A 16,563-nucleotide genomic window follows, 5' to 3' on the forward strand; every position below is an offset into this window, starting at 1 on the left:
ATTGACCTAGCCCTGCATCCCAGGTATAAATCCCACTTGGTTGTGTGAATAATGTTTTTAATGTACTGATGGAGCCGGTTGGCTAGTATCTTTTTGAGGATTTTTGCATCCATATTCATCAGGGAAATTGGTCTATAATTCTCTTTTTTAGTGGGGTCTCTGTCTGGTTTTGGAATCAAGGTAATGCTGGCTTCATAGAAAGAGTTTGGAAGTTTTCCTTCTTTTTTTTTTTTTTTTTTTTTTTTTTTTTTTTTTTGCAACAGCTTCAAGAGAATAGGTGTTAACTCTTCCTTAAATGTTTGGTAGAAATCCCCAGTAAAGCCATCTGACCCTGGACTTCTTGTTTTTTGGGGGGACTTTTGAATACTAATTCGACTTCATTACTGGTAATGGGTCTGTTCAAATTGTCTTTTTATTCCTGTTTCAGTTTTGGTAGTGTATATGTTTCCAGGAATTTGTCCATTTCTTCCAGATTGCCCATTTTATTGCCATATAATTGCTCATAATACTCTCTTATTGTTTTTATTTCTGTTGTGTTGGTTGTGATCTCTCCTCTCTCATTCTTGATTTTATTTATTTGTCCTTTCCTTTTTCCTTTTGATCAAACTAGCTAGTGGTTTATCAATTTTGTTAATTCTTTCAAAGAACCAGTTTCTGGTTTTATTGGTCTGTTCTAGTGTGTTTTTGGTTTCGATAGCATTGATTTATGCTGTAATCTTTATTTCCTGTCTTCTGCTGTTTTTGCGTTTTATTTGCTGTTCTTTTTCCAGCTCTTTAAGGTGTAAGGTTAGGTTGTATATCTGAGATCTTTCTTCCTTCTTCAGGAAGGCCTGGATTGGTATATATTTCCCTCTTATGACCACCTTTGCTGCCTCCCAGAGGTTTTGGACTGTGGTGTTATCATTTTCATTGGCTTCTATGTACTTTTCAATTTCCTCTTTAACTTCATGGTTAGCCCATTCATTCTTTAGTAGGATGTTCTTCAGTCTCCAAGTATTTGTTATCTTTCCACATTTTTTTCTTGTGGTTGATTTCGAGTTTCATAGCATTATGGTCTGAAAATATGCATGGTATGATCTTGAACTTTTTGTACTTGTTGAGGGCTGATTTGTGTCCCAGTGTGTGGTCTATTCTGGAGAACGTCCCATGTGCACTGGAGAAGAGTGTATATTCTGTTGCTTTTGGATGAAATTTCCTGAATATATCTGTTAAGTCCATCTGGTCCAGTGTGTCATTCAAAGCCATTGTTTTCTTGTTGATTTTTTGATTAGATGATCTGTCCGTTGCTGTGAGTGGGGTGTTGAAGTCTCCTACTATTATGGTATTACTATCGATGAGTTTTTTGATGTTTGTGATTAATTGATTTATATATTTGGGTGTCTTCACATTTGGTACATAAATGTTTACAATTGTTAGGTATTCTTGGTGGGTAGACCCCTTGATTATGATATAATGCCCTTCTGCATCTCTTGATACAATCTTTATTTTAAAGCCTAGATTGTCTGATATAAGTATGGCTACTACGGCTTTCTTTTGTTGACCATTAGCATGATAGATAGTTCTCCATCCCCTTACTTTCGATCTGAAAGTGTCTTTAGGTCTAAAGTGGGTCTCTTGTAAACAGCATATAGATGGATCTTGTTTTCTGTTCCATTCTGTTACTCTATGTCTTTTGGTTGGAGCATTGAGTCCATTGACATTTAGAGTGAGTACTGAAATATATGAATTTATTACCATTATGTTGCTTGTAGATTTGGAGTTTCTGGTGGTGTTCTCTGGTCCTTTGTAATCTTTGTTGTTTTTGGTGTCTTTCTTTCTTTCTTTCTTTCTTTCTTTCTTTCTTTCTTGTTTCATCTTTTCTCCCCTCAGAGAGTTCCCCTTAAAATTTCTTGCAGGACTGGTTTAGTGTTCACAAACTCCTTCAAGTTTTGTTTGTCTGGGAAACTTTTTATCTCTCCTTCTATTTTGAATGACAGCCTTGCTGGCTAAAGAATTCTTGGCCATATATTTTTCTGATTCAGCACATGGAATATATCCTGCCACTCCTTTCTGGCCTGCCAACTTTCTGTGGATAAGGTCTCCTGCAAACCTGCTCTGTCTTTCTTTGTAGGTTAGGGACTTTTTTTGTCCCTTGCTGCTTTCATGATTCTCTCCTTGACTGAATATTTTGTGAATTTGACTATGGTATGGCTTGTTGATGGTCTAATGGTTTTTGTTGCGTCTAATGGGAGTCCTCTGTGCTTCCTGGATTTTGATGTCTGTGTCTTTCCCCAGATTGGGGACGTTTACCACTATGATTTGCTCACATAACCCTTCTACCCCTATTTGTCTCTCTTCCTTTTCTGGGACCCCCTATGATTCTGATGTTGTTCCTTTTTAATTAGTCACTGATTTTTCTAATTCTTAAATTGTGCTCTTTTGCCTTAATCTCCCTGTTTTTTTCTGCTTCATTATTCTCCATAAGTTTGTCCTCTATATCGCTGATTCTCTGTTCTGCCTCTTCATTCCTTGCCGCTGTGGCATCCATTAGAGATCGCAGCTCAGATATAGCATTTTTATTTCATCCTGACAAGATTTACTTCTTTTATCTCCACAGAAAGGGATTCTAATCTATTTTCGACTCCAGCTAGTATTCTTATTATCGTGATTCTAAATTCTGGTTCAGACATCTTGCTTGTATCTGTGTTGGTTAAGTCCATGGCTGTCGTTTCTTCCTGCTTTTGTCTTCATTTCGTCATTTTGAAGGCAGAAAAGGAATTAATGAGGTAAAGAAATTAAAATGAAAAATGTTAAAATTTAAAAAAAACCATATGAAAATTACAAAAAAAAGAACAAACACATGCACACACACACACAAGTGGAATAAATGATGCTAGATACTAGGTGTGTTTTGGTCTGGGTGTTGAAAGGGGCTTGATAGATTAGAAAAAAAGGGGAAAGGAAAAATAAAGAAAGAAAAAGGAAATTGTTTGAAAATTTGAAAAAAAAATGAATACATGAAGTAGACTAAAATGAAATGATGGAAGTAAAATAGAATTTGAAAAAAATTTGCACAAAAGCAGAAAATGTAGTTGAAAAATATATTTTTAATAAAAATTGAAAGTAAAAATGAATTGTTTCTCTTTATGTATTCATGAAAAAGACAAGAAACGAAAAAGAGAAAAAAGAAAATGAAAAAGAAAGAAAGAAAATTGAATAGATGGTCCGGTGAACAGACTGAAATACGAATGAGGTTACTTCGTTTTCCCCTAAAAGTCAAACTATGAAGAATTTTATAGTCCATAAAGTAAGCAGGTGGAGAGATTTGTGTTCCTGAAGATCGAAGTTGGCCAAGTTGGGTGGGGCTTAGTGTAATGGCTCAATTCTCCACTAGATGGCGGTGCTTAGCCTACTGGGGTGGATTGTTGTGGCGCTTGTAGGTGCACATGCACGTGCGTGGAAGCGGTGAAAATGGCATCACCCAGCTACCCAGTCTCTAGTATTAGAACTCTGTTCTCCCTGATCAGCAGTTGCACACCCGTCCTTTGTCTTCAGCTTCCATCCACTCCCTGCTTTTACACTGTCCGTGACCAAGCCCCAGGCAGCACCTCCCTCCTGAGTTTTGTCTCAGATGGGGCTGCTTTTCCTGACCCCTTCTGAGGGACTGCGGCTTTGACCTTTTCTGCCCCTCTGCGGAGGGTCTTACTGAGCAATGGCCAGGTGCTGGCTGCACCCAGAAACGTTTGCGGGTCTGCGCTGCTGCTGATGCCCAGAGACTGCGGCCGGGTGCCGGCCCACCCCAGAAAAAGTTCACGAGATAATGTAGCAGCAGCGCTTCAAGGCTTATGAAAAATCACAACACACATCTGGCACCAGGCTTCACCCTTAATGGCTTTGTTCCAGCCCCAGTGAATGTGGTTGTTCTCCTGGGTCCATTGGGGCCTTGCTTTTGGAGGACCCACACAGCCTCTACCAGGTGTCTTCCCAGCAGGGGAACTGCCTCTCCCCATGTGGCCTGAAGAACCCTGGACTCCACTCTGCTCCTGGGGATTTGCCCTTCGCACCAGAGCACCGCCTGGTATTGAGCTGTGGAGTTTCAGACCCTGCACTCCCTCTGTTTATATTCTTAATGTAATTTAACCCCCCCCTTTCTCCTTTCTCCCTTTTTAGTTCTGTCCCTGCGGCTGTTTCCACTTTTCCACTTTCTCTCCAGCTGCTTTGTGGGGGGCGCTTTTCCTGTATTCTCCCCCCTCAAACCTTCTCCGTCCTCTCTCCGCACGCAAAAGCGGCTCCCTGCCCTACACTGCTTCCCTCTCCCCCAGTTCACCTCTCTGTGCCACGTACCTGCTGAATTCTGTGGTTCAGGTTGTGCAGATTGTTGTGTTAATCCTCAAATCAGTTTTCTAGGTGTGCAGGATGGTTTAGTGCTGGTCTGGCTGTATTTCATGGATGCAAGACACACAAAAAAATTCCATGCTTTTCTGCCATCTTGGATCCTCTCTCAAAACTCATTTTTATGAGGTTGGTATGATCTTGATGCCAAAATTAGACAAAGATTCTACAAGAAAAGAAAACTAGAGACCAATATACCTGAGGAATATTAATGGGATAATCCTCAACAAAATATTAGGAAACTCAATTCAACAACCCACTAAAAGTATTATATTGTATGACAAAGTAGGATTTATTCCTGGAATGCAGTGATAGTTTAAGGTAGGGAAACCAATCTGTGTAATACACCATATTAAACTGAATGAGGGACAAAAATCACATGATCTTCTCGAGGCAGGAAAAGCATTTTCAAAACTCAACACACTTTCATGTCAAAAACACTGCACACTAAAATTATGAATAGAAGGAAGTTATAGAAATATAACAAAGACCATGTATGAAATGACCATAGCTAACATTATTCTCAACAGTGAAAAACTCAAAGTGTTCCTTAGGAACAAAGACAGGATACCCTCTTTTGTTACTTTTATTCAACAGAGGACTGGAAGTCCTAGCCAAAGCAATTAGGAAGGAAAATGAAATAAAATACATCCAATTTGGAAAGTAAGTAGTGAAATTATCTCTGTTCACAGATGACAGTATCTTGTATGTAGAAAACTCTAAACATTCCACAACTACCAAATACATTCAGCTAAGTTGCCCGACACAAAAGCAACACTGTTGTGTTTCTATGTACTAACAGTGAACAATTCAAAGAGTAATCCCATGTTATATAGCATCAAAAAGAATAAGATCCTTAGAATTAAACTTAACCAAGTGGTCAAAAGACTCGAACAGTGAAAACTTCTAAACCATGCTGAAAAGAATTAAAGAAGACATAAACAAATGGAAAGACATCCATGTTCATGGATTGGAAGCTATGAATTGCTGAAATGTCCTTTCTACCTAACATGATCTACACATTCAGTGCAATCCGTATCAAAAGACTTATGGCCATACTGTTTTGATTACTGCAGCTTTGTGGCATACCTTGATATCTGGGATTGTGATACCTCCAACTTTGTTCTTTGTCAAGATTATTTCGGCTATTTGGGGTCTTTTGTGGTTCTATACTAATTTTAGGATTGATTTTTCTGGTTCTGTAAAAAATGTTGATATTTTGATAGGGACTGCATTAAATCTGTAGATTGCTTTGGGTAGTATGGACATTTTAACAATATTGATTCTTCCAATATATGTGCATGAAAAGATGCTCAACATTAGTAATCATCATGGAAATGAAACTTAAAACCCGAATGGGATATCCACCTTATACCTGTCAGAATGGCTAAAATCAAGAACACAAGAAACAACAAGTGCTGGTGAGGATGTGGAGAAAAAGGAACCACTGTGGCAGGAACGCAAACTGGTGCAGCCACTGTGCAAAACAGTATGGACATTGCTCAAAAAAAATTAAAAATAGAATTACTATATGACCCAGAAATTCCACTACTGGGTATTTACCCAGAGAATACAAAAAACACTAACTGGAAAAGATATATGCATGTGTATGTTTGTTGCAGCATTATGTACAATAGCCAAGATATGAAAGCAAGTCAAGTGTCCATTGATAGATGTATGGATAAAGAAGTGCTACACTATGAGAAAGAATGAAATATGGCCCTTTGTAGCAACGTGGATGGAACTGGAGAGTGTGATGCTAAGTGAAATAAGCCATACAGAGAAAGACAGATACCATATGTTTTCACTCTTATGTGGATCCTGAGAAACTTAACAGAAACCCATGTGGGAGGGGAAGGAAAAAAAAGAGGTTAGAGTGGGAGAGAGCCAAAGCATAAGAGACTCTTAAAAACTGGGAACAAACTGAGGGTTGATAGGGGGTGGGTGGGAGGGAGGGGAGGGTGGGTGATGGGTAGTGAAGAGGGCACCTTTTGGGATGAGCACTGGGTGTTGTATGGAAACCAATTTGACAATAAATTTCATATATTGAAAAAAAAGAAGTGCTACACACACACACACACCATGCAAAGGAATACTATTCAGCCATAAAAAAGAATGAAGTCTTGCCATTTCCAGTGACATGGGTGGACTTAGAGGGTATAGTGGTAATCGAAATAAGCTAGTCCAGAGAAAGAAAAATAAGATGATTTCACTCATAGGTGGAATTTAAGAAGCAAAACAAAGGAACAAACAAATTAAAAAAAGACAAACAAACAAACAACAGACCCTTAAATAGAGAGAAAAAACAGATGGTTGCTCTAGGGGAGGTGGGAGGGGGGATGGGTGAAATAGGTCATAGGGATTAAGAGTACACTTGTCTTGATGAGCACTGAGAAACATACAGAATTGTTAAATCATTACATTGTATAGCTGATACTGTATAACACTGCATGATAATTGTATGTCAGTTTTTAATATGGCATTTTTTTGCAGAAATAGAAAAAATATTTTCCTAAGACTTATATGGAATTTCAAAGACTCCCCTCCAATAGTGAAAACAGCCTTGAAACAGGTGTACAAAGCTGTAGGCCTCACACTTCCTGCTTACAAATATATGACAAAGGCACAGTAATCAAAATAGTATGGTAATGGCATGAAGACAAATATATAAACCAATAGAACAGAATAGATAACCCAGAAATAAACCCTCATGTGTATGATGAAATGATCTCTGACAACGTTGCCAAGGCTATGGAAAGCAGAAAGTAGAGTCTCTTCGATATATGGTGTTGAGCAAACTGGGTATCCGCATGCAAAAGACTGAAGTTGGAGCTGTATCGTCCTTCCACCATATACAAAAGTTAATTTAAAATGGACTAAAGATTGAAATCTAAGATTTGAAACTATAAAAATCTTAGAAGAATACATGGGGGAGAATCTTCATGACATTTGATTTGGTAATGATTTCTTGAGTATGACGCCAAAATCATTGGCAACAAAAGCAAAAGTAGTCAAATATGACTACATCAAAATTTAAAACTTCTGCACAGCAAAAGAAACACTCAAGGGGTTGAAGAGGCAAGCTATGGAATAGGAGAAAATATTGGTAGAAAATATTGGTAGACCATTTATAAAAGGTAAATATCTAGTATATCTGGTATATATATATACTATATATACTATGCTATATGTACTATATACTATATATATACTATATATATATATATATATACACACACACAGATGTCCTACAAGTCAACGACAGGAACAGCGGCAACAAAAACTCTAAATGATCCAATTAAAGCATGGGCAAAAGATTTGTATAGACTTTTCTCTTAAGCAGATATACAAATGGATAGCAAGTATATGAAAATATGTGCAACATCTCTGACAACCAGGGAGATGCAAATCAAAACTGAATGTGATGTTACTTCACAACCGTTAGGATGGCCAATCTCAAATAAAACAGAAAATAGCAGGTGTAGGCTAGGATGTAGAGAAAATGGAACCTCTGTGCACTGTCGATGGAAATGTAAACTGGTGAAGCCGCTATGGAAAACCTCATTGAGGCACCTCAGCAAACTAAAAATAGAATGATCGTGTGATCCAGCAATCCCACTTCTGGTATATATCCAAAAGAATTGAAAACGGGTTCTCAAAGAGATACTGGCAAACTCATATTCATCACGGCATTGTTCCCAGTAACAAAGAGGCAGAAGCAACCCAAAATGTCCATCATAGAATGAATGGATTTCAAAAGCGGTATACACCTACAATGGATTATTATTCGGCCTTAAAACAAAAGGAAGTTCTGTCATATGCTACAACATGGATGGACCTTGAGGACATTATTTAAGTTACACATGTCAGTCACAAAAAGGCACATGCATGATTCCAGTAGTATGATATATCTAGAGTAGTCAAACTCGTAGAAACAGAAAGTAGAATGGCAGTTTCCAGGGGCTTAGGGAGGGAGAAAAGAGAAATTGTTGTTCGATGGCCATATAGCTGTAGTTTTGCAAGTTGAAAAATTTAAGAGGCCTTCTGCACAAGATTCATAAGGAAACAGCATATCGTACAGCTAAAAGGATGAGATACTAAATTTTAAGTTATGTTTTTATACCACAATTTAAAAAAGAAATGTCTATAAGAAAGACACAGTCCAATAAATAAACAGGCAAAAGATTTGAACATAACTCCATCAAAGAAAACATGAGAATAGCAAATAAGCACACAAAAATATACTCAATACCATCAATCATTAGGGAAATGTAAATTAAACCTGCAGTGAGGTACCTTTGCAACCTCTTGTAAATAGCCACAATTGAAAAGCCTGACCATAGCAAACATCAGCAAAGTTGTGGAGGGTGGACCTCTCATAGGCTGCTGGTAGGACAAAAATGGTAGAACCACTTTGAAAAACTGTTGGGCAGTTTCTTACAATGTTAACCTTACATCTACCATATCATCAAGCCATTGCAGTTCTAGCATTTGTCCTAGAGAAAGAAAGTATGTGTCCGTGTAAAGACCCACACACAAGCATTCCTAGTAGCTTTTTTTTACCAGAGCCCCCAAATGGAAACCACCAAATAAGTATCAACAAGTGAATGGATATAACAATTTGTGGTATATTAATATACCAGAATACTACTCAGCTATAAAAGTGAAGGAACTCCTGACAGATACAATAATATGGAAAAATCTATAAATAAATAGGCCGAAGGAAAGTAGGAAGACCTCCCCTAATAAAGTAATACAACCTTTATGGTTCCATTGACTCCATTTAAACACAATTCTAGAAAATAAAAAATAATCTATAGTGGCAGAATATCAGTGGTTGCCTGGGGACAGAGCAAGTTGTGAGTTGGGGCAGAGGAATAAGGAGAGAAAGCCTTATAGTACAGAACTGAAAATGTTATATCCTGGGAAAATAACCATAGTGCTCTTTAAGAATGCCTGGTTGTTTTAGGGAATGTGGCTGGGTATTACTACAGCAGCGAATATTCTATAGTAATTATTATTTTAGAAATTATCATATTCTCATAACTGACAATTTCTAAGTAACACTCGCAAGCTTTCTGGATTTAAAAAATTGATCGCAAAATGGGTAAAATGTGGCTGTCAGGGAGAAATCCATGCTAAAATCTCAACTTGCCATGAAGAGCTTCTAACCAACTGCATATATCAAATCCATCTGAGAGAAACATAGGAATCTCTGAATAATATTTATAAAATGAAGACAATGTAGGTACATTCATTCCAAATGCATATTGAAGATCAAATTCCTTCTTCAAGTAGGACAATTCATTCCTTTCAGCAAAAGCTGGAATCTCTAAGATGGGGCTCAAGGGCTGCTACACAGCACATAGCTGCTGGTGGAATGAAATTTCACCTGCTAAACTTCTTCTCCCATAATGAGATTAAAGTAGCTTCTCTACTTTAAGGCTCATGTGTGAACCTCACAGGAGAAATTCCACAACATGCTTTTCTTTTTTTTTTTTCAGATCTATGAACTCATTTGAGCCAGGCATCATATCCCAATAACAACGTGAGGACCGCTGCCCTTGAATCTGTAGTAGAAGCTTCAGCAGCCATCAGGACACAGAAACGCAGGACTTGTCTCCATCAGGCTCTTTATATGAGCTCTTCCACTGGCATGAAGAGATGTACATGGAGAGAGAGGGAGAGAGAGAGAGAGAGAGAGAGAGAGATCCAGCAATCACCATGCTTTGCTGATGTAGCTTGGTACTGGGAGCCATGTGAGGCACTGGGTTAGTGACAATGATACAACATAATAGGGACATGTTATAATGGACTTGTCACGAGGCCTTTTTCTTCATCTTCCCTCATCTACCTCCTAAGTACAAAGTTGAAAAGGAATAAGAAGTGGCCTAAATTCATACAGGCATTCATGATCCTGCAATAACCACAAGGGCAGAAGCTTGCTCATGTGTATCACTGAACGTTCTCAGCGATCGTGTGGGTGCAGCATTCTCATCCCTGTTTTGCAGAAGGAGAAGCTGAGGTTCAGAAAGAGTCAGTCACCCTGCCTTTTAAAAAAGAAAATAGTTCCAGGACACCCCTGTAATTGGACACTACACTTACTGGAGCCAGGTGGGACCCCAAAGGCCATTTCCTCTCTCTAAGAGACGGCCAGGACATTGAGTCCCAAAGCAGGAAAGAGGTGAATGGATCTAAGATCCCTTTGTCTCCCCACACCCCAAGTCGACTCATCCACCACAGTAAGACACTCACAGTTTCTTCTGAGACCCAAATAACTGAAGACAGGACCTGCTCTTCTCCATGGCCATGTCTGTCTGTAAAGTCATGATGAAAAGTCCTCATGTTCACCATAATAACGTTAGGTTTCTATGGCAACCATGATTCACTGACTTCTATGGCAACCATGGTTCTCTGTATCAGAAGTATCTTGGCATTGTCCTAGGTCCCTAACTCTTTGCTGAAAACAAAACACCTTGGCTCTTCACACCACTGACTGCAAGAGCATACTAGAGGCACTAGATTTGGACCCAGGCAATTGGCAGAACTCTGCTCAGTGTTGTGAAGCAAAACATTTCCCTGTTGTCAAGGATTTTGTGTGGTTTAAAAAACAGACACTATGATATGCTAAATGAAATAAGTCAAATAAGACAAATACCATATGATTTTACTTACATGTGGCATCTAAAACAAACAAACAAACAAACAAAAACACACTTGAACTCCTAAGTACGAAGAACAGATTAGTGGTTAGCAAAAGCAGTGGTGGTGCGGGGGGAGGGGAAGGAGGAGTTGGGTGAAAATGGTCAAAAAAATACAAACTTCCAGCTATAAAATAAAGAAGTCTTGGGATGTAATGTATAGCATCGTGACTATAGTTTACAATGCTGTATGGTATACATGAAAGTTGCTAAGACAGTAAATCCTAAAGGTTTTCATCACACGGAAAAAAATTTTTGTAACTATGTGAGTTGATGGATGTTAACTTTATGTGATGATCATTTTGAAGTGTCTTTGTATGTTAAGTCGCTATGCTGCATGCTGTAAACTTATACAGTGTTGTGTGAAAAAAACCCAAAGAAACAAAAAAGAGACACTATGAGAGTATTATCAGTACACAGAGACCCAGTGAGGTAATCTACGGTTTTTGCCCTCTGACAGCAAACTTGAACTTCCTATAGAGTTGCACCAGAAGGTTCATTGTGTCTTGTCTCTTCTCTGACGTTAAAGATGATTGCTGGGTTTGAGTGTTCTCAGCCTGATACATCTAGTATAAAATTCCCATCTCCTTTTTACCACATGTTTTTTGCAGTCTGAAGATAGTTGCCAGAACTGCATTTCATTAAATGTTGCAAAAGGGCGCTATTCTAGTTCTATAATTACCTCTTCATTTATTAGCTGGAATCCATATATGCAAGAAACTTCCTTTCATCGGCTATTAGATCACACTGCATATGGTATGCACAAGAAGGGTAGGATGACTGCTTAATTCTCTGGCAACGTTTCCACTTTTCACAATAATGAGTTGTTTCTCTAGGAGCCTCCAAAGATGAGCAATGAGCTTGTTTTTTGTTTTGTTTTGTTTTGTTTTGTTTTGTTTTGCTTTGCTTTGCTTTTAGACTGTCATGCGGAGTTCATAAATATTTGTATGTGTGTTGTGTTTTGATCCATTGTAGTCATTATTTTATTTGATGTTCAAATTGTTCTATGTTTGGCCAGTGGGAGCCTCTTTAGGTTGGCCTCTGATTGGTTTTGACATGATTTCAGGAATGATAGTTTGGTCCAGACTCTCCTGTGAAAAACTCTACCCCAGACCTGGAACCCACCATTTCTCCAAGGAATCCTGGCTTTCTTTCAGTGGGAAATTATTTTAGAGGAATCAGCCTGGATACTAGAATTGCTCAGTACTACTGGATTGACCACTGTTTCTTGCCTTCTCAGTTCATGGAGCCAGTAAATGTGTATTATATTTTTCAGAAAATATACATCATAAGCTTCCATCCTTGATATTCCTCTAACCCTGGAATAACTAAATTTTGAGTGTCTTTTAAATTTAATAAATTTAAATACAAATAGCCATGCATGACTAGTAGGTACCGTATTGGAATGCAGCATCTCTACACACATTTCTGCACCTTTCTTTTTTCACTTAACAGTATAACCTAGAGAACACTGCATAGCAGTAAAGAGACGGAGTCTCTATTGTTTTCATAGTGACATAGTACTCTCTAGCATGGATGTATGTTGGATTATTCAACTATCTACCTATTGGTGGACATTAGTCTTGTTTCTAGTCTTCTGCTGTCAGGAATTGTTCTATGTGGAATGGCCTTATGCTTATGGGCATCAAGTTATCACAATACCATTTTGTAAATAATCTGTGATATATCTGCTGATTAGAAATACTGCCTTAATTATATTTTAAATTCTCAAATGTAGTTGGTTGTAAGTATTCTTTGTGCTGTTTTATTAATCTTTCTGTCTATTCATGGGAAATGCCACACTCTTTTATAGTGCATATTCTATGTTTTAGTATCTGTTAGGACTACCTGTCATCCCCTCCCATGATACTTCTTTTCCAGAATGTATTGATTATGCTTGAGGCTTGTTCTGCCCAATGTATTTGGTAATTAACTTGTCTAAACCCATTTCAAAAACAAAAACAAAAACAAAAACAAAAACAAAAACAAAAACTAATGAATGCTAAAGTTTATATGGAGAGGCAAAAGCCAAGAATAGCCAACACAATATTGAAGGAGAACTACAAAGTTAGAGGGCTGAAGATACCCAACTTCAAGACTTACTATAAATCTACAGCAATCTAGACAGTGTAATTTTGACAAAGTCATATAAAATTATATCAAATGGAGGAGCACAGAAGTAGATCTACATGAATGTAGTCAACCAATCTTTGACAAAGGAGCAAAGGCAATACAATGGGTAAAAATTGTCTCTTCAAAAATAGTGCAGGAACAAACAGGCATCCACATACAAAACAATAAAAATCTAGATACAGACCTTATACTCTTCATAAAAGTTAACTTAAAATGGATCACAGACATAAATGTGAAATGCAAAACTATAAGCCTTCTTGAAGATAACATAGGAGAATAACTAGATGACCTTAGGTATGGCGATGGCTTTTCAGATAAAATTCAGAAGTCACTATTCATGAAATAAATAACCGATATGTTGGACTTTATTAAAATGAAAACGTCCGCTCTGTGAAAAACAATGTCAAGAAAATTAGAAAACATGCCACCGTCTGGGAGAAAGTATTTGCAAAAGACACATGTGACAAAGGACTGCTATCCAAAATATACAAAGAATTCTTAAAGCTCAACCATAAGAAACGAATAGCCTGATTATGGCCAAAGATCTTAACAGACACCTCATCAAAGAAGGTAGGTAGATGGTAGATGAGCCTATGAAAGATGAGTCACATCATATGTCATCAGGAAAATGCAAATTAAGGCAACAGTGAAGTACCACTATGCACTTATTAGAATGGCCAAAATCCAGAACACTGAAAACACCAAACACTGGCAAGGATGTAGAGCAAAAATAACTCTTTTTCATTGCTGGTGGGAATGCAAAATAGTACAGCCACTTTGTAAGACAGTTTGGTGGTTTCTTACAAAACTAGACATCCTCTAACCATACTACCTAACGATCATGTACCTTGTTTATTTATCCAAAGAAGTTAAAAACTTATGTCTACACAAAAACCTGTACACAGATGTTCGTAGAATTTTTATTCACAATTGCCAAAACTTGGAAGCAATCAAGTTTCTGAAGATGTCCTTCAGTTTGTGAGTAGATAAACTATGATACATCCAGACAATGGCATATTTATTTATTCGGTGCTAAAAAGAAATGAGATATCAAGCCATGAAAAATCATGGAAGAACCTTAAATATATATTACTAAGTGAAAGTACCCATCTGAAAAGTGTAGGATTACAATTATATGACAGTGTGGAAAAGGCAAAACTATGGACTCAATGTAAAGGCGACAGTGTGTGTGTGGAGGGAGTGAGAAATGAATAGACAGAGCACAGAGGACTTTTACAGCAATAAAAATGCTATGTGTGATATTATAGTGATAGAAATGCATCATTATATATTTGTCTAAATCCGCATAATGTACAACACCAATGGTGAGCCTGAGGGCAAATTATGGGTACTGGGTGACTATGGTGTGCCAATGTAGGTTCATCAGTGGTTAAAAAAAAAAAAAAGAAAAGTATCATTCTGGTGAAAGATGATAATGAGGGTGATTATGCATGTGTGAGGACAGAGAGTATTTGGAAAATCTCTACCTTCCTCCAAATTTTGTTGTAAGCCTAAAATTACTTTAAAAAAATATGCCTTTAAAAAATGAAGTCAAGAAATTTCTCAGGGAGAAGGGCTTGTGTTTTTACTAACTAAAGTAATACCCCCCTCCGATAAAATAAATAAATAAATAAAATAAAATAAGTGCAGATTTATGTGTGGAAGCTGGCCTTGTAGAGAGTGCAGTCTTTCTTACTAGTTGAAGTCATGAACACCAGTTGCAATATTTATTTCAGGTTTTGACCTTCAACCAACACATTACCTATAAGCAGGGGAGGTCAGGGGTTTTTCTTACTGGGATTATAAACAAGGGCCTGGGAATGTGTAAAGCCTTCCTCATAAGTCCCCATCTCCTTACAAGCCACTGACGGTTGGTGTCTATTAAATCAAAATACATATGCTGTTTTAATGAGGACTTGAGGCAACTCTTACTCAATAAGAGGCCAGAGTGTACAGCTTTGTAGGCTGAGTCATCACTAGAGCATGAGGAGGAAAGCAGTAGCCACAGTGGAGTGCCCAGACCCAAAGCTGACATCACAAAGTGTTTCTCTATTTTGGGAGCTCAGAGAGGAGCCAACAAGAGCAATATTACAATTGTGAAAGAAGGTCGGGTTCAGAAAAAGGAGGAGGATTTCTGGCTATGGCCACTGAGAGGACTGGCAGCTCCTGTCCCCAAAACAGCAACTATCATGCTGGACAACATTTTAATAACCAGCCATTTCCATGCCTTGGAAAGCGACCAGAGGTGTACAATAATCTGAATGTTTTGAAAACTGCTGAACTTTACATAAAATAGTGGGATTCTGTGATGTTTGGGTGGGGCTTCTCCCATTCCATTTCATTCCATCCCTCAGCTTGATAGGTATGGAATTCTACAGTGTGGCAGGTCAGGAGGAACAGGAGGTTTTCTGATGTGCTTAAAGGGATTGGCTGAATTTGGGAAGCTGTTGGTGGCATTGATGATCTCTGAAGTGGATAGGTGGGAGCTGTAATGACTCTGCTAGCCTGAGCTCGTGGTCATGGTTGTGGTGAGCATGTTCCTGGCTGCAGCTACGTGAATGCATAGCAGAGATCAGAAAGGGCCCAGCTATCCAAACACTCCTGACTAGTGGTGAGTTTCCAGGGCCTGAATGGAGCCTCAGAGGAGGATCTGGGGCCCAAACTTAAGCATGGGACACACAATCGGTCGTCCACTGCACCCAAACCCTATGCCTGTCCCACACCCTAACAGGCTCCCTCAACTCAGCCCTCCAGGGAAGTCACTGGACTGCTGTCGGTTCAGCCCCTGAACCCTCCTGGGATCTAACCCTATCCCTAGCCAAGGCTCTTTCTTTATGGGGGCCCAATTCCTAGGTCTGAGAACAGAATGGATTTGGAGCCCAGAACCGGTGCAAGATTATTGAGCTGGAACCTGGAAAGTCGTCATGCCATCTCTAAAGCAGGGATGGAGCTGCACAAGGGGGATGCTGAGGTCAAAGCTAAGCTTGGCCCACACCAGAGGCTGGCACTTGAACCCAAAGACTGAGCCTGACCTGCATCCTAACCTGAACCCAAAGACTGAGCCTGACCCGCATCCTAACCTGTGCCCTCAACTCAGCCCTCTGGGGAGACTACTGCACTGCTGGGGGTCCAGGCCCTGTCCCCTCTTGAGACCTAACCCAAACCCCAGCCAGGGCCCCAGCCCTGAGAGAGCCAAGCATTCACAGACAGAGGAGATGTGACAAGAACCCAGAACTTTGAATGCGCTCCCCTACCCACACACAGATATAATGACAGAGCACAGAAGCCTTACTGGCTGGCGTTGTTGGAGCACAAACTCTATCCAATCATTTATTCATCCTTAGACTACACAGAACCA

The 16,563-nt window shown here is 38.8% G+C and overlaps 1 protein-coding gene across 1 annotated transcript in view; it reads left to right on the plus strand.

Annotated features, from left to right (window-relative positions):
- The window catches only part of LOC123594409 (NADH dehydrogenase [ubiquinone] 1 beta subcomplex subunit 5, mitochondrial-like), a 39,230-nt gene extending 23,000 nt beyond the window's left edge, over positions 1-16,230 (plus strand). The window contains 1 exon segment of the mRNA XM_045471177.1: positions 16,059-16,230. Within this exon segment, the coding sequence (XP_045327133.1) occupies positions 16,059-16,230 (172 nt within the window).
- The last annotated feature ends 333 nt before the right edge of the window (positions 16,231-16,563 follow it).

The sequence above is a fragment of the Leopardus geoffroyi genome, chromosome X (genome assembly GCF_018350155.1).
Source record: "Leopardus geoffroyi isolate Oge1 chromosome X, O.geoffroyi_Oge1_pat1.0, whole genome shotgun sequence".
Classification (NCBI taxonomy): domain Eukaryota; kingdom Metazoa; phylum Chordata; class Mammalia; order Carnivora; family Felidae; genus Leopardus; species Leopardus geoffroyi.